Source organism: Alligator mississippiensis, chromosome 5 (assembly GCF_030867095.1).
Source record: "Alligator mississippiensis isolate rAllMis1 chromosome 5, rAllMis1, whole genome shotgun sequence".
Taxonomy (NCBI): Eukaryota; Metazoa; Chordata; order Crocodylia; family Alligatoridae; genus Alligator; species Alligator mississippiensis.
The window spans coordinates 65,982,989-66,005,497 of NC_081828.1; the positions used below are offsets into that span (position 1 = coordinate 65,982,989).

At 42.4% G+C, this 22,509-nt stretch overlaps 1 protein-coding gene across 1 annotated transcript in view; it reads left to right on the plus strand.

The window, feature by feature from the left end:
• CRB1 (crumbs cell polarity complex component 1) overlaps positions 1 to 22,509 on the plus strand; it is a 138,286-nt gene that overhangs the window by 85,964 nt on the left and 29,813 nt on the right. The window contains exons 8-11 of the mRNA XM_059729340.1: positions 226 to 391; positions 4,667 to 5,573; positions 10,592 to 10,720; positions 16,626 to 16,752. Of these exons, the coding sequence (XP_059585323.1) occupies positions 226 to 391; positions 4,667 to 5,573; positions 10,592 to 10,720; positions 16,626 to 16,752 (1,329 nt within the window). The remainder of the gene's footprint in view (positions 1 to 225; positions 392 to 4,666; positions 5,574 to 10,591; positions 10,721 to 16,625; positions 16,753 to 22,509) is intronic.

The window sequence follows — 22,509 nt, forward strand, 5'->3', positions numbered from 1 at the left end:
TTGTGTGTGTGTGTATGTGTGTGTGTGTGTGTGTATCTAAACAGATGCTAATCAGAGCAGATTTTGCTAAGAAGTGCTGGCATCAGTGCCAAATATTTTTCTGGAGTGTAATAAGTCTATGTAAAAAGGAGGTACTGATGATTTCCTCTCTGCCTTTCCTCAGTGGGGAATGCACTGAAACTTGCTTATGTTTTGACTGTTTTTTTCTTTTTTCCCCCCATTTAGTCCAACCCTTGCCACAATGGTGGCATTTGCTATTCTCTCTGGGATGACTTCACTTGCACATGTCCCCCAAACACAGCAGGGAAATCATGTGAACAAGTAAAGTGGTGTGAGCACAGTCCTTGCCCTCATGAAGCACAGTGCCAGCTTGTGTATCAAGGATTTGAATGTAGGTATCTTTTAGTCATTCATACAGGGATTGGGGTATTGATACAACCTTGGACTATGTTGATTTCTGTAAACATTTCCTTTAAATCAAGCATTCCAGTCATCTTATGACTTGCCAGATTTTCTATTTCTATTTATTTTTGTTGATCATCATTTCAGCAGAACCCTGGTTATTGTCACAAAAGGTAATTTTAATGAAAGGACATAATGGAATTTACAGCCATCACTTGTGCCTGGTTCTAGATTGCAATCTATTTCAACTTGTATCCCATTTTTTTAAGCAGCCTCCACTTTTGAAAGGCATGGCGATTATACTGCCTGCCTTCTTTCCAGTTATTCAATGCATCTACTTCGTGTAGACATAAAATAGATCTCTCACATTGTCAGAGTGCCACTGTGCCCCACATTTTTTACTGCAGACAGATAAGAGGATGCTATCCTGGATTAACCTTAAGATGCTTTGCTTCTTCCTGGAAAGGCAAGCCTCATGACAGTCATTTGCACACTGCCTAAGTCCATTCTCTTAGAGGTGAAACATTCGTTAAAAAATCTTAAGTATACATTTGAAGGATAGTTGTGTAATGGCACCTTAAAAAAACCCAACAAACCACAAGAGTTCCAAGGATATGGTTGGTTTGAAAATTAATGACCACTTGTCATCTCAAGCAGTGGCATTAGCCATTTCACAATCCTCTTTTCCATTCCTACCCCTTTCTCTCCCTCCCCACAAATTATCCTTCACATAGAAGTGAAATTTAAAAAACAAACCTTCTTCAGAATTTCCACTTCTACACAGTGAAAACCTCCATGATGTTTCAAAGCAAGGATAATAACTATAAAGTGCAATGGGAGCAGTTAGAACAGCTGACTTGCATGAATGAAAAAGTTGGTCGGCAAAAGACTTCCAGCATAGAGGAAATGGAACAACCAACAAACAGGTCAATATGTGACTCGTTTTTGGTTGAGACAGGAAAGGAGACTTGCTAGAGTGATCATCAAAACGTATTTAAAATCAAAATTAAAATATTGCACATTTTTAACTACCCTTGCTTTGATGAAAACATTAAAATGTCATATTACAGCAGGATATAAACATACACGCAGGGGGAAGTAATCGACCTCTTTCCTTCTGTTAAAATCGAGGCAATGTACGTCATTAGCTGTCCTTACCTTTGAATTTCTTTTCTGTTTTATGTGGTAATAGTAGGGGGTTTACTTAATGGACATTCATAAATTCCTGGGCTACAAAGCTGTATCTTTAACTATTTGCATCAGTATGTGAACTTCAGTGTAGACAGACATAATATTATGCCTTCAAGCTGACAACTAATAATACTAAATTAGATATTCAGTATAATTTTGAATGATCATTTATTATTTGTAGTGAGTAACACCTAAAGGCCTCAGTCAGTGACTGTTGTTCAGTTGTCCTAGGCCAGAGGTTCTCAAGTCAGTCTTTGTCAGACTCAAGGCTCAGAAAATGTCAGCTTTTAGATTTCACTCATTTCTTGACTACAGAAAAACAATAAACCAATTCTTCTGTTGCAAAGAACTTAGACCACAACAGAATGTCCAAATGCTTTTGGCATTATGGATTGCTCTTTGACATCTCTGGGAAGTAGCAGTGTCCTTGTAATCCAGGTGCAGAGAGCTCCAGAGCCACTCTTGACCTGCTCCCATCCCACACTGCAGGGAGCACCTGTGCAGGGAGCCTGACTTGGCTGGGGAGAGTGGCATCAGTGAGCAGGCTCTTCCTTCTAGCCCCTGCTCCCTACCTGCCAAGTGGGGGTAAATGGTGAGTAGGGGAAAGGTACTGGGGGATACAGGTATAGAGGGGAGCTGGGGGTGGGGACAAGAAGTAGGAGTCAGGCCACCTGCCCCCCCCCCACCATCTGTCCCCCTCTGCTGCTGCTATCTCTGCCACAGCAGTGCGGGAGGGGCTGTGAATTTAAGAAAATCCTCAATAATTAGTTCTATACATGGAAAATTATAAGAAATTTAAAGTTTTACATGTTCCATGTTTAGAATCGAAATATTGGTGAATCATATAAAACTTGAATTCGTCTTGGATTCAGGTAAATACAGTATAATAAAATTACTAAGTTTAACATAAAGACTTTGGCAACTTAAGGGCGTGTGTAGATGAAACGAGGGGCATGTATGCATGACACTTTAAAGTGGGTTAAATGCTTTTGTACCACTTCAATGGTGTTGGCGTTTGCATGTGTTGGTGGTGTATTGCACATTAATTTCAGCTGCTGTAGCAAACTGAAACACCTCCAAGAAGTTTTAGTTTGCTGCCCTACAGCTGCGGAGTGAGGCACTGGGCTCCATGTGACTCAGGGCCTCTCCAGGCAGCCCATGCAGGCATCCTGCCAGCAGCCTGGGAAGGCAGGCTCCTTCAAAGGATTAAAAAAAAAATTTTTAAAAATGGCGAGCCTGATCTTTTTTTCTTTTTTTTGTCCCCTGAAGCCTGTCTGCCTGCCTGAGCTGTATGGGGACCCAGTCCTTTCCTCTGTAGCTCTGTTGCCCCTTGAGACCTCCTGAGCTGGGTGCCTGTGGGCGGGTGTCACCTGGGGGGCATGCCGCTGCTGCAGAGGGAAGCACCACCCCCCGCCCTGCGCAGCTTAGGGACTGCTCCACCCACCGGCAGCTTGCCCTTCCCTCCCCACTGCCAGAGAGGCAGGTAAGACATGGGTGTACATGACACAGGGGTTTACTTCACTGTAAATTGAAGCGGTGTTTTTAAAAACCCACTGCTTCAATTTAGGGTGAAGTAAACCCCCATTTCATCTACACACACCCTTAAGCAAGACAGCCCTGCCCTGCAACCCTCTTTCCCCCACAAAAATCACACTCTTAGCTGGCTTAACTATTTCAGCAAAAGCCTACTAATCTAGATGCAGTTATGCTAGCAAAACATGTCCTTCTGGCACTATAACTGCTTCTCTTTGGAGAACTAGTTTTGAATATACCAGGAGTGCCACTGGGGACAGAAGGGAGAGCCAGCTCACCTCTACTACTAAACCATACAGGCTCTCCATAAAAGTATGGAGAAGTCCTAAATATATTATGAGAAACAACAGGAAGTCATAACAAGCAAATAGGGAATGCAAAGTAACAGTGAGAAAACTGTGACCAGCATCACAAGGAATGCATATTTATAATTGGATGGTTTAATATATTTTAATAGAAACCAGGGTAATGAAGAAACACCAAATATATTTGTGAAAATATTGGATTCTAATATAAAAAAAAATCTTTGATACAGTGTTGTCCATCAATCCTGACTTATTGCAATGACAAATGAGTGTGCTATTCCTTCCAAGTTACACCAGTATAGTATAATTTACATCGGTAGAAATATGCCAGGAGAACTTAGCTCAAAACAGAATGGACCTTTCCTGTCTGTCTTTATCTTTACACTGATTGTCATTCCACAGACTAATGGAAATTATCCCTGATTTGCACCACTAAGCATTACTTATGACCTCACTTTATGTTTTCTAAAAACATAATCATGTTTATTTCCCATCTGACAAAAGAAGGGAAGAAGATTCACATTTTGTAAGGCACCATGCATAAATCACAATGTCCCAGTGACTTCAGTAGAAGTCTGCTGATCTTCACCACATGAGAATTTGACCTTTCCCACTATGCATTTCTTACATACTGACAATGGTTTCAGAGGTGTACAAGACATGAAGGAACAGGACCTGATTTTTATCTCATATTTCTTTTGCACTTGTATAACTCCATTAACTTATACCAGATTTCCACAGGTATAAATGAGATAAGAATTAGGCTTACAGGGCACATCCACATCTACACATGCATTAATGCACTTTAGTTAATGTACATTAAATCTAGTACCTCCATTATGAGGTACTAAGAAAATGCACATTAGCCTGTCTTAGTGTGCATTAACTAAAGAGCACAGTTTTTTAAAGTGATGCTTAATGCTTATTAGCCTGTTTTAATGAACATTAATAGCCAGTTTTTTCATGATGCTTTAATACTCATTAAAGCACATGTGTAGACATGCCCAGCATGGAGTAGTAAAGCTCCATGTATTTAACTGAAGTTATGGATTGGCATTGGAATGGTATAATTTAGAATGAAATGGGTTCAAATTTGTGTGTGCCACAGCAGAAATGTAGGAATTGAAAAGGCAGCAGGAAGGGAATTCTATTTTGGCGCATAAGAAAAATTGTTCTGGAAAGACACAGTCTAAAATTGCTGTGATTTCTCACTGGATGTTATTATTATTGCATAGGTGTTGCTAATGCAGTGTTTAGTGGCAGAAGCAGTGCAATATTTTACAGAAGCAATGGGAAGATAAGGAGAGACCTCACCAACATTGCATTTGGTTTTCGGACCAGGGATGCTGACGTGATACTTCTGTATGCTGAAAAGGAGCCAGAGTTCATTATCATAAGCATTGAGAATTCTAAACTAGTGTTTCAGCTTCAGAGCAGCAATAGCTTTTATATGCTGAGACTGGTTAGTTCCCAACCAGTCAATGATGGAAAATGGCACCAAGTAACTGTTTCAATGCTAGAACCCCTATCTCAGTCCTCTAGGTGGCTCATTGATATAGATGATAAAAAAGACACTGTAACTAGTACAGTTGCCACAGGAAGCCTCAACTTTTTAAGAGAAGAAATAGACATTTACATAGCTGACAAAGCTTTCGACAATCTGGATGGCTTAAGAGGCTGCATGAGTACTATAGAAATCAATGGCATTTACCTCTCCTACTTTGGAAATTCTGATGGCTATACTACAAAACCTCAAGAAGAGCAATTCCTTAAAATATCTGCAAATTCTGTGGTTACTGGCTGTTTGCAAGTGGATGCTTGCAGCTCAAATCCCTGCATGCATGATGGGATATGTGAAGACTTATACAGTTACTACCATTGTACGTGCCCAAAGGGATGGACCGGCACACACTGTGAAATTAACATTGATGAATGTTCTTCAAATCCCTGTATTCATGGAAACTGCTCTGACAGAATCGCATCTTATGAGTGCAGCTGTAAACCTGGGTACACAGGGGTAAACTGTGAAGAAGATATAGACAACTGCTATGGTCACCAGTGTGCAAATGGAGCCACCTGCATAGATGGGATTAACAGCTATTCCTGCTGGTGTGCAGCTAACTTCACTGGAAAATTCTGCAGGTATGTAAATAAGGCAGCTATAGAAGAACTTCCTGTCTTTAGAGCTCAACCATGAGGCGTTTTCAAGGTTGTATAAATTGAATTGAGAAAGGATGAATCCTTAAGCCAAGCCTAGTTTAATGCTTAGGCTTTGTACACAACTTACTACACAAATGACTTTCATATTTCAAGGGAATTTAAGTTAATTGTGCACCTCTGAAGTCAGGACTACCATTTTGATTCTAATGGGGAAAGCTAGCAATTGCAGATAGTGGTTTTGTGCAGGTAAATCCAAACAACACAACATAGAATTTGTACTGGGTCTGGGGAAAATTTTCAAGTAAATTCCTGGTGACTTAGGAACTTCAATCCCAGTGAAAGTCAATGAGATTTAGCTCTTAAAACACTTAGGTGATTTAGAAAAAAAATAAGGTTTTTGAAAAAAGGGGTTTTCTTAGTATTTTGAGAAGCCATTTATGAGGCTTAAGTAATTCAAAATAAGTTTCTCACAGAATTTCCATGATCCAGAGCTGAAATACTTTGGTGGAGACTGGGGGGCACTGACAGACATGCAGCTCCCCACTGTAACTCATGGCGCTTCACAGAAAGTGTCATGAGTTACAATGATGCCCCAACGCGACGTTCTCTGTTTGGGGAGGTTACGGGGAGGAGAATAGATCTCCACTTTAAAGCTGATCCAGTGGAGAGTGACTGCATGTCTGCAGCTTTTCCTTTAGCCCTGCTCTTCCCCCAGCTGTGGTGCTATTTGCAGGATGGGGTGGGGGCGGAACTCCAGTCTGGGGTTTGCCCAGCCTGCGCTGGAGAGGGGGTTTGATTGAAGCCACCCTCCCAAAGAGGCTCCAATCCACACCCCTCCCCAGCACAGGCCAGGCAAACCCCAGTCCGGAGTTCCCTTCCCCCCTCCATCTCCTCTCCCACCCTGCAGGTAGCAGGGGGGCAGGGCTGGGACGTGCATGCAGGAACAAACATAAGTTAATGAAGGTGTTCAACTTTGGAGCACCTTCATCTGAACCCTCATTAAATAAGGGTTATTTGTTGTGCAATCAGCCACTTTTAAAGCACTCTGCAGCTGTGCACATCTGTCAGGGTATGGCTGTACAACGCTTTCAAGGGGCCAGTCATGTGACATATAACATTTCTGTCAGTGCCCTGGATTTTTCTTTAGTTTGATCTAATAAATGTTTCCTTGAGACATCAGAGACAGGCTTCAATGGAAGTTGTCCTTGAGTGAGGGCTGCACGATTAGTACAAATACTATACATTCTTCTAATCATAAATGCTACTGCAGAAGTTGAAACACATGCAAGGCTTCAATGTGCTTAAGCTTTTTATTTTTAAAATTATCCAGAGACATAAGGAGTTACAGTCCCCTTATTTCAAAGGAGTCATACTGATTTATGCTAGCTGAAGAACCCACCCTTTAGTTTCATTTTAAAATACACAAACAGCTTTGGAAGCTTTATATTTTATTTTAAGCCATTACCAAGTTTTGTTGCTCTGGTTTAGTACTAAGTCTTGCACACAAATCCCATCATTTACATTCTCTGCTAAATTGTATTACTATCAAATAAAGCCACAACACTTACCTAATGGCAGGGTCTATTTTCTACTTGATAATGAGTTATTATAGTGGAGGTTTGGAAAGCACTTTAAATACAGCTATAAATGTCTGTTTTTGAGATTCATCATAATCAGCTGGATATCACACTTCACCGCTTACTTTCCTTTCTTTGATGAATAACTGAAATTTGCTCTGTACTATAGCCTGATTTAATAAGCCAGGCAGCTACCAACACACTAACTATAGCAGATACTGAATGGATAGATTCAGGCAGGCATAGAGTTTTTCTCCCTGAAATAAAAGTCTGCAGCCATTAGAAAATCATAGAACCATAGAAAAGTAGAGGTTCAAGGGACATCCACAGCTCATCTAGTCCAACCCCTTCCTGATGCAAGATCACACTATCCAAATCATCCTTTACAAATCCACTGTCTAATGCAATGCTTCCCAAACTTTCCCTCAGCATAGCCCCTCACACCCAAACTGCAGCCCACCACCCCCAGGTGCTCCTCACTCCCCACCCACAGTCCCCTGGTCCTGCCAGTGTCCCTGACTCCTGACCCCACAGCCCTTTAGCCCTGCCAGTGCTGCTCACTGCCAACTCCTAGCCCTCTACCAGGTGCACCAGGGCCAGGGGCCTGCAGCCCTCTACCCTGCAGCAGCACCCAGGCCTCAGCTGCCACTCACGGAAGGTGGTAGCTGCTGCAGCCAGCATGGAGTGCAGAGCCTGGCTCCCCTTTCTGTCCCCTCTCCCAAGGGTGGCACAGCCAGAGTGCAGCCTGTGAAGGAGTGGAGGATGATGGCTCCCTGCTGCAGGCTTGGGGGTCCCTGCCCTGCTGCCCTCCCCCACAAGGGCTCTGCAGCCCAGTGGGCAGGACCCAGCACAGGAGGGAAGACTGCACCACCATGGCTGCCAAGCTAAGGTGCCCCCTGCCTGCCCAGCAGCAGCAGAGGCACAACTCCACACTGCTGCCATGCGTCACCTTGGTGGCACAACTCTCATTCCCATGCCAGGTTCCGCCTGCCAGGCTGCAGAGGTGGCTTCTGCCTGGAGCTGGTCTGGCCTGGCTGCAGCCCTGCACCCTGCGGTGGGCACAAAAATCTTGGGGGGCACATGTGCCCTTGCTACATTACTTTGGCCCTCCTGACCCATTCCACCACATTTCCAGTGCTCCCTCACCCCCCAATACATTTCTTCTGCCCCCCTCACCTCTCTGCCCCTGGAGGGAGCTGCAAGAGTTCCACCACTCACATGTATGTACGTGTGCACATGCATGTGGCACTCCTGCCTCCAATCACCCTACCCCACTTCCTGAGTCCCAACCAGCCCCTTGCAGGCTGGCATTCTACCAGTCTGCAAGGGAAAACATGTGTTTTTCTCCTTTAAAAAGGAGAAAATCTGCATTTTTACACAGTGAACGGAAAACCTGGATCCCTGTAATTATTGTAACCCCATCCATCCATGTTGTGACCCCATTTGGAGTTGTAACCCACAGCTTGGGAACTGCTGGTCTAACCTTTTAATAAAATTACACAGATAACCCTGAGACAATACAAGACAAAACACCCTAACCTACCATAGCTAAAGAAGGGCGACCACAGTGACCTATCTCCTACTGCTATAAAGGTTGTTAATATATTCTCAAGAGATCCTAGGAAGAGGGCTGGCCATGCCCTCACCTAGGGGAAAGCAAAAACTCCCACAGTCCACATCAATCCGACAATGGGGTAAAATTCCTTCCTGTCCCCAAATATGGCAATCAACCTGATCCCAAATGGAGCCCTAGCAAGGAACCTTCATGTTTAAGTCCCATAAGAGCATGCCTCAGTCAAAATCCACAGCCAATACTCAGTATCTCTGAAGAAACTTAAAAAAAAAGTCTGTCTATATGTGGTGCATCCTCATGCAGCTTCTCAAACAGCATACCTATTTTCAGTTAGAACATGTTGCCCTTGTATGTATTAAACGAATCCATCATCATAAGCAGAACTGCTGAAGCAATGGGGAGTATCTGTGGTGTGAAGTACTGCTTGCTTAAAGTCTAACAGTATTCGAATCTGGCCCTTACTCACAATTCATTTACAATACAGAAAGCCTAACAATTTATAACTTAACCAGACTGGCATGCTTAAATTAATTTATTTATTAGATGTCTATCCCAGCCCTCTGCAAGACAGGCTAAGGGTAGTTTACAATAGACAACAGAAAAATTATAAAAACAGATGAAAGCAGGTGAAGAACAAACTCCACAGATAACATAATTGTCTGTTGAAGGTCTGCCCAAATAAGAGAGTCTTACAGTGCTTTCAGGAGATGCCTTAAACTCTGATGAAGCACACATGGAGCTGTGCTAAATAAATTAACAAGAAAAATTTACACTTTGTCCAACTGGTGGCTGGCAGGCACCAGGCTGGCAGTGGTTAACGTTGGGCTCAGGGGCCCGTACAGCCACTTCTCCCACTGCAACATGGCACGAGGGAACCCAGCAGTCCACATATTAGGGCTGTGTGAAGCTTTGAACACTGATTTGATTTGGCAGAGATGCAGCCCGATTTGGTGGCTGAATCTCTGAATCGAATCAGAGGACCCTTTAATCTCTCTGAATTGAATTGGAACCCTGCAAATCAATTCAGAGAGATTTGGAAGGAGTCGGCGATTTAGCCATAGACACAGCTTTAAATGTTTTTTCTACATATCTCTAGGTAGCAGGTGGCTCATGAATGCTGCGATGCTGGGGCACATAGAGTGTCCCACAGAAGCATGGGGGGCTCCCCAGTGTGCTCGGCAGCAGATCTGGAAGTTGACCAGAAGCACTTCTGGTCCACTTCCGGGTCTGCTAGGGAGCATATTGGGGGGCTCCCCCGCACTCCCACAGCTCGGTGACTGGTGCCTCCTGGACCTGGGGGAGCACCTGGAGTCCCCCCAAGGCTGATTGCTGAGCTGGGGGGTGAGGGGGGGGCGGGGCGTGCACTCCTTGTCAGACCCGGAAGTGGACTGGAAGTACTTCTGGTCCACTTCCGGGTTCGCTGCCAAGCATGTGGGAAGCCCCCCTGTGCTCCTTTGGGATGCTCCCTGCATCCCAGCATTGCAGCATTCACAAGCCATGCTGGTACCTTGAGGTATGTAGAAAAAACATTTAAAGCTGTGGCTATGGCCGAATCACTGATTCTCCGATTCAGCATCAAATCTTCAGATTCTGATTCGGCCGAATCAAATCAGGGACAGCGATCTGAATCAACAAATTGAATCTGTCCCAAATTCGGGCCAAATCTGAATCGAATAGGGCCCGCTTCGCACACCCCTACAGCATATCACCATCACAGCCCAAGCAGCAGAGGGTAGGGTCTGCATGGCTCCAGCATCACCCATACATTTGGAGGGGAGGGGGGCATCCCAGGTGGGTCCTCTGCATCCTGAGGCCTGTGCAGTGTTAAGTTGACTTTCTTATTTATCCAGATACAAAAGGTTACCTTCTACAGTCTGTGGGAATGGGAAGAAAAATATCACTTGTTACAACTATGGCAACTGTACTGAGCATGATGGCAAGCTGAGATGCATGTGCCTACCTGGCTTTACTGGAGAACGGTGAGACACTTCAGAATTTATCACATACTTTCCCCACTGCAGGATGTCAGGAGTATTGCACAGGCTTCATGGAACATCACTTCCAGAAAGCATCCTCTTTCTGGAGGAGTGATTGAAATGGTATCACTGCTTCAATCCTACCCCTGTAATAAAAGAGAGAGAGGTTAAATAGAGTAGTTCTTTCTGAGATCAACATGAATTCAAGACTTCAAGAGCATGGCAGTTTCATTTCAACAGCTCCAGTGACTTCAACGAGGAATTAATTTATTTTAAGATTTTTTTTTGCCTGAATGCCATTATATTTTACATACCTCTTTCTACATGCACATGTTCCTGGGTCCATGTTAGTTCCAAATATGACAAAATAGAACATTTTGATGGTTCAGATACATGCCTTTGGACACGCATTCATTTTTAGTGCTACAAAAAGAGCGTTCTATGAGGTTGTGCACACGTGCATAATCCCCTGGCTAGAGTCCTCTAAAAGACATGTTTTCCAGCCATATGGTAATAAAGGATTGCTCTGTAGTTCCCTTCCTGCCAGGTGAGCCAGTCAGGGAAACAGACAGCTGATCAGACTGTCCAAAACCCATCTGCAGTGGGAACAGCTGGGGTGGTTTTGGTAGCCAGTCAGCTGTTTCTGCCACTGTGGTAGTGTAACAAGTGCTTGTCCCAGGGGTGGATGATGCCCCCTGGTGGCCACTTGGCCCTTGCCCACTTGTGACTCTCCTTGGGCAATCTCCCGTTCACTCCCCTGCCAGGCCTTGATGTTATTAACTTTTAGAGAAAGGGAGGGTTCCCCAGGTCTTCCCAAGCCTGGTCTTACTCTTAGGACCACAGGTGCCCATGGTCAAAAATTTGTAATTAGCCTTAAGGGCTAATTACATGGGTTCCATCCTCCCCAATACCCACTCCCATGTCTCTGAGATGGCATGCTAACATGTGCCCTTCCTGATCTATGGGCTCCCAGTCCCAATTCCTTGACCCTCCTGGGCTACAAGCTCTGTAGACCATTCAGTTTCTGGCAGTAATCCCCAGTCTTTGGCCCCTCTCTAGGCCCTGACCCCACTCCTGGCCAATTGACATCTCTGGACTCCCTGGCCATGGCAATTGCCAGCACTGGTCCCTGACCTTCAGGCTCCCTAGACCCTGGTCCCACTCTTAGGTTCCCCAGCCCTGCTGACAGCTGCCTTTCCTAGGCTGCTGACTTCTGGGATCCCTGGCCCTGGGCTTATATACCTCAAGCCCAGTCCCCTTCTGGTCAGATGACTTTCTAATTGGCCACACTTGCAGGCTGTTTCTTCCTCAGCCTTTCATCTTAAAGTGACAGGGGCTGCTACCCTGACACCAGGGTCTCCCCTGCCCCTGGCCCCACCTCACCTCCAGTCTCTCAACTGCCACGCCTTTAACATGATTTTGTTTGTTGTTGAGGGAGGCAGTCCCTGGGGTAGCTTCGCTGGTTGCTTCATCTAGGGGCCTGTACTCCCTTTTGAGTGCTTCTGTTTTAAGGGAGCACTCCCATAGGCTTCTCAGGACTGTCAAGCCTCAGCTGTCATAGCCATGGCCCCCTTTTTCTCTAGCTGCACCCTCAGATTTGGTCTACTGTTTAAGACCTGAACTCCCAGGTATCAGCCCTACCTTGGGTTTCAATCTTAGGGTTGAAATCCCTCCTAGGGTTTCAGTCTCACTGCCAGCTTTAGCCCCTTTAGCTCAGGGCTAGCTCCTGGAACAAGTAGCAAGGGGTGCCACACAAGCACCCCTGTTCATGGCTTCCTCCACCCCTGTAGCCACTATCCGGTGCTCCAGTACAAACAGAACAAAAGCACAAGCCAGCTGCTCATAACACAAATACTTTCCCCTCCTCAAGGTAAATGTTACTTGTAAATCCTACCCGTAGGAGCCTTCTTCCCCAGCTCATCTGGGCGGCTGGGGTGCCTTTACTGTCCATCTCCAGCAACCCCCCACTCCCAAAAACTTCTCTCCATGCTTCAGGTAGGGGCTGCACCTTGCATGGTTAGAGACAAGGCTTATATCCCCAAGCCCAAGCTTCTTCTGGTCATCTGACCAGGTCTTCTGTACCCAGTGACCAGGTGCAGCTAATTGCTTCATTAGCGACCTGGCCTTATGAGTCCCAAGCCCTGTCCACCTGGGCTGTTACTCCTTATCGCCCTTCCTGGCCCTGAGTCCCTCACCCTCTCAGGCCTTTCTAGTAGCAGGAGCAGAGGTACCCTGTTAGAATCAACACAGCCCAATCAGTTGTTGATGCTGGGTGACAACAGCTGATCAAGCTATCTGAAAACCGTGACAACAGCAGCTGATCAGGCAGTGTCCAGTGCCCAATTGGCTATTTCCACTGAAGAGAAACAGAGCAACAAGGCTACAATTCTGCTTACTGTGGACTGTTAGGATGTCAACTGCTCTCTTTTCCTCTCTCTTAGAGAGGCAGAAGGAAAAACAGAGCGCTTTTGGGATGCTGTGGTCTGAAAGACCTTTGTAGCACTACATCTAACAGTCCACAGTGTACACATACCACTACAAAGAAATTTCTATTTAAAGTCACAATGTCTTTGTGGTGGGTCCACCATTTTTGTAGTGCTACAAACAACTTGGATATGAGGACACTCATTTTATATAGGGCCATAAGGGTGTATGTAGTGGTACAAAAGTAATGTGTGTCCAAAGCCAAATATACCTCGTGTCAACTGGTTTCACTGAGCTGTCATCCAGTCTGGATATAAGAGACGTTCTCTGACAGGGGAGGGCATTACACTAAACACAAACTAGCATTGTAACTTGCTGTTTATTACATGTGAAATTATTATACGTAATTATTATAAATTATTAAGTATAGATTTATACTTAAGCATAACTTTAGCACAGCTCTTAGCTAGCAAGAAGGACTGGCTACCTGCACACATGCCTAAATTTGTATTGCATTGTACCAAGGCAGTTTATTATTTGTATTAATTCTATACATTGCAGCAGTACGCAAATTCCCAGTCAGGATCAGGGCTTCATTGTCCAAGATGCTGTACAAGCAGAGGAAGATGTAGTCCCCATCCTAACAAATTAACTCAAGTTTTGTTCAGAGGCATTCAGCACTTTGCCCAATAGCAGTGACACAAATGTGACTATAAAAAGATAGAAAACATAAAACAAATGATTTTGCTCTTAATACAAAGAAAATTAAATCAGTAGTGTGCAGTGTCCAAAGCCCCCACCGGCTCAAGCTGTGCAACTCAGCAAGTACAGAACTTTCAACTCAAGGTTTCTGACTCTCTTAAATAACTTTTTAATGCCCACTGACTTTGTGGAATCACTGCAGTAAGTTGTAAATGATAGATGAAATGAAAAATTCCTGTCCACCCAGTACAGACTGCACTTGGCAATCATTGCTGTGCTATAATATTTAGCTCAGACAGCCAGAAAGGCCTCCTGCCAATCCCAGAAGATTTGGAATAGGAGAAAAAGAAAAATAAATCACCTTCTCCCTCAGTGCTTGGTGTGTATTTTGCTTGGGTCTTCAAGGTAGGAGAAAAGTGTGTGGGGGGCGGCGGTTCTCCCTCCTAACCCCTAGGCATCTCGCTAACTAGAGCTTTGGCAATAAATCCTTTCTTACGTCCTTCACCACTGGCTGGCAACAACTTTTATTTTATAGATTCCATGATCTTAATTGAAATGATGATGCTGCTTATAGACTGCGGCACCGCAATAGAGCACTTCATTGAGACCTACTTTTTGGTCCCTAAATTGCAAAAATACTTCATACCTTTCCTCCAAATTGCCAATAGGTAAACAGCAGTCAGTAAACTAAATCGGATTGTTACCATGTATAAAATACACGGGACTTATTTTACCAGCATATAGTATGGTAACATGTGAACAGAGGGAAATTAAAAACCACTTTTTCACTTATTAATTGGATTGATAAAATTGATGTAGAGTATTCTTTTAAGAGCATTGCCAGTCCCTCAGAAAATGTTCAAGCCATGCCTTATGAAAATTACTGAAGTACATTCCATACAATTTGACGGACTTTGGGTCAAGCACAAAAGAAAGGGGGTGGTAGAAAAAACATGTAAAGCTGTGTCTATGGCCGAATCGCTGATTCTCCGATTCAGCATCACTTATGGACATGGAAAGCTCATTTTTAGAAGAGAAATTCAAACTATTTATTGCAAAATGACTCATGGACTTATAGCTGGGAATTTCAACATAAACCAAGGGAGTTAAATTTCCAGCTTGAACTGAAATTCCATGGGACTTAAGTTCCCACAAAGACTACGTGTGCTTCTATGCCTGAATGTTTTTATATTGAAAAGCTTTTGCCAAATTGCAATTTTATTGCTCAATTGCAATTGAGCTATAAAATTGATCCACTACAGTCCATGTTATCATCTTATCATCATTGTTCAGTGACTGGACAATTGAAACATTTTAATTAATTAATGAAGTACGAGTGTTTTATGCAAATAACAGCCCTTCTCTGACCATCTATACAAGCAAAACTTATTAGCAGGACTGCTTGAATTTGACCATGACTATGGTCAAACTTAGTGGCTTATTGCAATTCAGAGAAAATTTCATAAACATATTTCTTTTGCAGAAACAGATTGGGTCTACTCATTAGACGATATTAAGACTGGTTTGTGGGTCATGGTAAAATATTGGGAAAAGTTTTGTCACAGCAACGAAAAACATTTAGATTAACAAATCAGTCACAGTACACTTTTTAATGCATGTTAGATTGTCATGAAAAGCTATAAGAACTCACATATAATTAATTGTATTTTATAATGAAAATTGTGTAAGGCCTTTTTATATTTCAGTAAACATTTAAAATCTGAGACTATGCTACACTGAACATATCTACATGTCCTGGGGCTTCTGATCCTCAGCTAGATCAGTAGGGATTCTACTGGGCCTCTACTGGCATTTCTAGCAGGTAATATAGATGATATATTTTATTAGACCAACAAGATTTTTGCAAAAAAAAGTCTTTAATTGCAAGCCTTTGGGCACAAACACTCTTCATCAGGCATTAGAGAAAAGATTGTAAATGTTCTCCTGGGTAGAAATGAAAGTTCATTATTTCATAGGATTTCACAGAGGAGTCAGTAGATGGAAAACTCCTTTGGGCAGTCAGTTCTTATGAACTTTGCTTGTATAAATGTTCAGAGAAGGGCTGTTATTCACATAAAACACTCATACTTTATTAATTAAAATGTTTCAATTGTCCAGTCATTGAACAACAATAACAACATGGACTGTAGTGGATCAATTATATAGCTCAAAGTGACGCAATTTGGCAAAAGCTTTTCAATATAAAAACATTCAGGCATAGAAGCACACGTAGTCTTTGTGGGAACTTGAGTCCCATGGAATTTCAGTTCAAGCTGGAAATAATAAATGGTCTAATAAAAGGTATCCTATCTACTACAAGTCCTGATTGCCTTTCCTCTAAACCAATATGGCTAGAACCTAGATACCTAGCAGGTAATATGGCATGTGAACATTCACACTGGCACTTAAACATGTAAAATGAAAGTTTGTTTGACTTGGGGCTGAACACTTCAATATGCCAAGTGCACCCAACTCACAGTGACATCAGGAAAACAGAATGGGCATGCATCTCTGCAGAAATTATCCCAGATCAGATTCTAAGTTGCATAAAAGCTCATTTTGCATGCCTGTCATCTAAGTCAAGCATTTAAATGGCACGTCTGTGACATCTACCATGGAATACCTGCATTCCTAAACAGTACAAGGAGCCAAAAGATTTAAGTGCAGTTAGGCAGCTAAAGTTTGGACTAAACAGTGGCCTGAGTGAATCATTCCTCTTTCTAAGGTTACTTTTTCTATATTACCAAAGCTTACTGTCTGCTGGGCTTTTTTTTTCTCCTAGATGTGAAATGGACATTGATGAGTGCAGCTCTGATCCGTGCCTGAATGGAGGCCTCTGCCAGAACTTACTCAACAAGTTCTACTGCATCTGTGACTTGAGCTTTGCTGGTCCCCGCTGTGAGGTAGATGTAAGCGACCTCTCCATTTATGTCTCTTTATTATTGTGGCAGAATCTCTTTCAACTTCTCTCCTATCTAATCCTGCGAATGGATGATGAGCCAGCAGTTGAGTGGGGTGAACAGGATGATTATTAGCAATCTCTATATTAGCATCTTAGGGCCTTGTTACATGTTACACTGGGAGACGCACAGATGTTGAGCAGTGTTAGGGCTAGTTCAAGTTTGGAGCAGTCACACTTCAGGCCAGCAGGGGTCTGGAGGTTTGGAAGGTAAGAATCCCACTCTGCTCCCATTCCAGGCTCCCCTTCTGCCCCCCGCCCCCCCCCCCCCCGTTCCCCAGGGCTCCCCTGGTTCACACCCACCCCTGGGTCTCCCCCCGCCCCGCTTACTTATGATTGCTCATGCTGTCTGTCTCAAGGGAGAAGGCAGGGAAGGTTAACCTGGCTGCCCAGTTGCCACCACCACTACAGCCTGGGTGCTCTTCTCTGCATTGAGCCTGGACCAGAGAGTAGCAGTGGCCAGACAGGCAGGTTACCCATTACCTGCCAGCTCCCCCAGGACAGATAGCAGGGGCAGCCACAAGTAGGCAGGGGGCAGGGAGGGCAGTGAGCAGGGATCTGGATCAGCTGGGGCCGGGGAGGAGGGGGAAGGTAGGGATTTTATACTGAGGGGTAGCCTAGAGCGGCTGGTGTTAAGAGCTCCAGGAGCCACACACAATTACTGTATAACAAGAACCTTAAAGTCACTGAAACATAACAGAAGATGCCTTGTTTGAACAGTAAACTAATTTAGGACTCAGAGAAGCAATAAAAATACAGCTTGAAACATTATTTTCTATTTTTTTGAATTTAAGCAAAATATTTTGTTGTATTTAAATCATTCTTCAATTCTGGCTTCAAATGCAGAGTTAATTTTCCAACTAGCATCATATTAATTTATATTATTCATTGTAAACATGAGAGATAACAAGGCCGCAGCATAAACATGCAGACCTTGTTCATGAAGCACTTTCATTCTGCTTTGGTCTCTGCTCTATTTTGGACAGATGCTAGCAGACCTGAAACAATGTCTCACCTTATTTTCATCTGGTATTCTATTTTGTATGTTCTCCCAGAGTCCTTCACTATAACGGATCAGTAGCTCGTGACAAGAAAAGATAAGAACCTGTGGTAAAATCCATTGATTCTAATGGCTTTAGGAAGGCCAGAATTTTACACTTAAAATATAAGTATTTTATTATTCTCATATAATGCACCATATTATCAACCAATAACAATTCAGAAATTTGGTTCATTGAAGGTAGACTCAGTAGGTAATAAGATATTACCTTGAATTAGCCATCACTGGAAATACTAAGCCCAATCTTGCTCCTGTTAGAATCAGAAACAAAATTCTCAGAGGTGGCCTTAAAGGAAATGACACCCTGGGCAAACTTGTATTTTGGTGTATTTTGACCCCACCAGGTCAGCAGTGCTTCTGCAGGCAGAGGCAGGTGTGCAGGGCACAGTCTGGCAGGGAGGTAGAGCAGCATGGTGCACCAGGCAGGTGAGCAGGCTGGCACCATTGCTGCTGTGCGGGAGCAAGGAAAGCTGGAGCAGGTGCCACCCTGCCCACATGTGCTGTGCCCAGCCTGGCTTCTGCTGAGCAGCAGCTGGAGGCGGGGGGTGGGTTGGACTAGACACTGCTCCTTCTGCCTGGGGCAGGGATCAGCTGGGGTGAGGTGGGTTGGGGGAAAGCACTGCTGTGAGTGCAGGCTGCTCACATGGGTGCATGCGTTTGTGTGTGTGCGCGTGTGTGTTTCCCACTCCCCTGACCATGGCACACTGAGGGGTCGCCCACGTTGCCCACCCCTAAGGCCAACTCTGAATATTTTTGTTGACTTCACTGGTAGTCGGATCAGCTGATACAACTATCCATCTCCAATATAATTAAATAGATTGAAATAAAATGCAGTTGTGCTGAAAATTAATATACAAAATGACTTCAAAGTATTAGTTTTAATGAATATTCAAGACATCAGATTTCAATTTTTGTTCATTACAAAATTGTTGGCATTTTAAGTAAATTTATGTTATCCATGAATGTGGTGCTAATATTGCAACAAATAACACAGGGAAGAGAGACATACTTACAGGTATTTTTCACTTAATGGATGAATCCCTAATAAACTGAACTTAATTTTCATTCATCAAGACAACAAAGTACACAACATTTCTCAACATCACATAATGGGATGGGTTTAGCAAAGCAGTTAGACATGTATATTTGTCTGAGAGCATGAGCAAATGGAAATCAACTGCACTTAAGTATATGTTAAAATTTAGGTATACAGGCAACCCTCGCCATTCACGGGGGATACATTTTCATGATCCCCGTGAATGGTGAAATCTGCAAATAAGGCACTGCATTCATGAATGCAGTGCCCCTGGCGGCTGCGGGGAGCCCAGCAGCAGTGGCAGGAGCCCGGCGGCAACATGCACAGAACTCCCAAGAAGCTTTTGTAAGTGTATAAAGTGTATTTAAAATGCAGGTTTGGCATTCGCGAATATTTGAAACTGTGAATGCCAAACCTACGAATAGCGAGGGTTTTCCTGTATACTTAAATGCACTGTTGAATCCAGAACAATCTATTACTATATATTTATGATTTTTTCTCATTTAAAACAAGTTTTTTACATATGTCAAGGTTACTCAGGATTTGTGTAATATTCTATTGAAGCATTGTAATTCAGGCAGAGGCAGGGTAGAGATGACCCAAAAAGACTAACCAAACCAGAGATGCATACATTTTCATGAACCAAAGCTCATTTCATCAGATGCTGTGAAAGGACATGCACAGAGCAGCCTATCAACTACAGAGAACAATTTCAATACAAAAGACAGGGAAGGGAGGGAGAGGAGTGGGGGACAGACCTGGGAAAGGCAAACAAGTAATAAATCCATAGGAGTAAGGGGGTCATAAAAGTTAATCCAGGTAATGAGATAAGAATTCATTGTCCCCGTTTAAACCATATTTAACCTAATCCTTCTACGGATGAATTTTTGTTCCAAAGTTTTGCATTTGAGTCAGCTTATGAAGTTCTGTTGTTCAAGAACAGCCTCTCTGAAGTGAGAAATGGAAAGTCGAGGACGGTTCAAGTTTTCTTCCACAGGCTTTTTGTGTTTTTGTCAGATTGGTATCTCCTCATTCTTTCATGTAAGGGTTGACCTGCCTGTCCAATGTAGCAGAGAGGTGATGCATGTAAACAGGTGATATAAGCAGGTGATTGCATTTATAGTATTGGTAGAGGTGCAGGTGAATGAGCCGTGGATGTTCTACTTCATGGTATTTGATACTCTCTGTATTGATGTGGGGGCACAGCTTACATCTGGGTCCATTGTAAGGCCTGGTTCCTTAGTGAGGTAGCCTGTTGTTTGAGAGAGACTGCTTGAGTTTAGAAGGTGATCTGTAAGTCAGGAGAGGTTTGTCCTTGAGATAGTCACCATTTTCTAGGAGGGGAGGAGGTCATTAATGATGTGTCCAAGATGGTCAAGCTGGGGGCTGTAGGTGACAAACAGAGGGATTCTTTTGTCATTACTGTAACAGGAACATAAGGTGCATCTCTACCCTGACTTCTGCCTGACTTCAGACCAACACAGCTAACTACCTCTCTCTGCTCATTATTATTCATGTTATGTTAGTGGAGGTCTAGTCCAGTCTAGTGTCCTTGAGTTATGGTTTGTGAGTGTAATTACCAACTGGCCTTTACTTCTATTTGCAGTCCCAGTGGTATATCATCCAACAATTTTCCCTTTCCCGAACCTGAGTCCTCTTCTCCAGCTCAACTCATTAAGCTACAGACTAGATTTACTGAGATGTGATTCTTATTTACACCAAGTTCACTTTACAAAGCTATGACTGTGTATAAAAGGCCTTATGCCATGGTTGTATAAAGCAACCTTCATTAAATGAGAATTTGGCCTTTTTGGTTTTATTTCTCACTGATGTGACACAAATATTTTATCATATTCTCCCACCAAATCAACTCTTTATATGAATGCCATTCAGGGTATATTTGAAGCAATAATAGGGTCACTGAAAATAGTTTATTCATATTTTTGCATAAATGCAGAAACAAAAGTCCTTTTTTATATATGTGCATGCAATATGCTGTTGTGTCCCTGTGATGTGTAACAAGTTAATGTCTCAAGGAGCTGCCTTGGTCTGAAAACATAAGTGTAATACATTGCTTTATAATAACTGCATTACACCAAGAAAATTGATTTGTTATCTTTATCTTTATTTTCCTGGAGAAGGCTTGACATATTTTGTTGTTGATCAAAATAAAAATAGAATGCCCAACTAGAAGTTACATTCCCTTCCTCTGCTTTTTTAAATAAGTCATATGTCTGTGAAAACAATGTATCAATGTATGTTCTATTATTAGGGATTAATTTATTAATGTAAATATATTATATGTCCTCCTAGGAATATTATTTTACATGAAAATCGAATACTTTGGATAATCAAAGACTGGCTGTAGAACGTGACTGTGATTACAAACTTTCAGCCAGTTTCAACTATGAAAGCTAGCAAATATTAAAAAAATGGTATGTTTATGCTTTAACCCCATCTCAACAATGTAACACCAATTCAGGAAAATATTTAGGCATGTGCATTAATTCAAACTAGTCCATGTTTTTGTGTGGAACCTACTGAAAAGTCTCATTTAAATTAAATCAATTTTTTTCATTGGAAAATATTTGATTTTTCTGCAAAAAAAGGTAAAATGAAAAATTTTACTTGGTCACATTTAAATACAAAATACTTCATTGAGCAATTGGAAATTGAAAAAGCAAAAATGAAATATTTTATTTTGAATTTCAAAACAAAATTAGTCTTCATTTCATTTGAATGTAAAATGTTGCTTTTTTCACATTAAAAAAACCAAGAAAAACAATCCACCCTGAGATTTAGAGTTGAAAAATTTTTTTTTCATAGAATTTCAAAGTATTGCTTTGAAAACAACTTGAAGCTTGAAATTCCCAGTGGGAAAGCTGAAAAATGTCAATGAAAAAAAAAGAACAAATATTTTTATTCAAAATTTCATGTGGGACTATTTTGATTTATGCACTAGCTCTACTCAAAGCCCATTTAAGTCAATGGGAGTTGATGCATGATTATGGTTTTTTGAATAAAGGTGGACTGCAGAATCTGGCCCAGGAACAGTATGTTGCAAAACTCTCTCAGATAATTCATTTCAGATTGTCATTAGTGTGGCTGGGAATGTGGACAGCAATGTGTTTAAAATCAGGGTTCCTGGTATACTGTATGTACATGCATGAAATTAAAAAGAAGTGAAAACCGAAGAATATATATATGCATAGAGATCTCAAACTATTTCATCAAATCTAGAAGCTTGATATTTAATTTCATATGTATATATAGTATCAGGTATATATTTTATATATATCATGTTATATAAAAAGTTACTCATTTAAAATATTCTAAGAGTAGAGCAGCAATTCAGGCTCTTTTCATCTGTATACATATCACAAATACCACTTTACCCACTGTGATTGTAAATGATTTATTTCCTTCATCTAATGCCTTGTCATCATGAAACATCTCCTGATTTCAGAAATGCTGCTCTTTTCCTCTTTGTACTTCTGTATTCTTGACTACCTTGTGTGTGTACATCGCTTTCCTATCTTTATGTACAAAATAAATCTCTTGTCTATGTCTCTTTATGTTTACTATTTCTCATTTTTCTGCTAATACCTGTT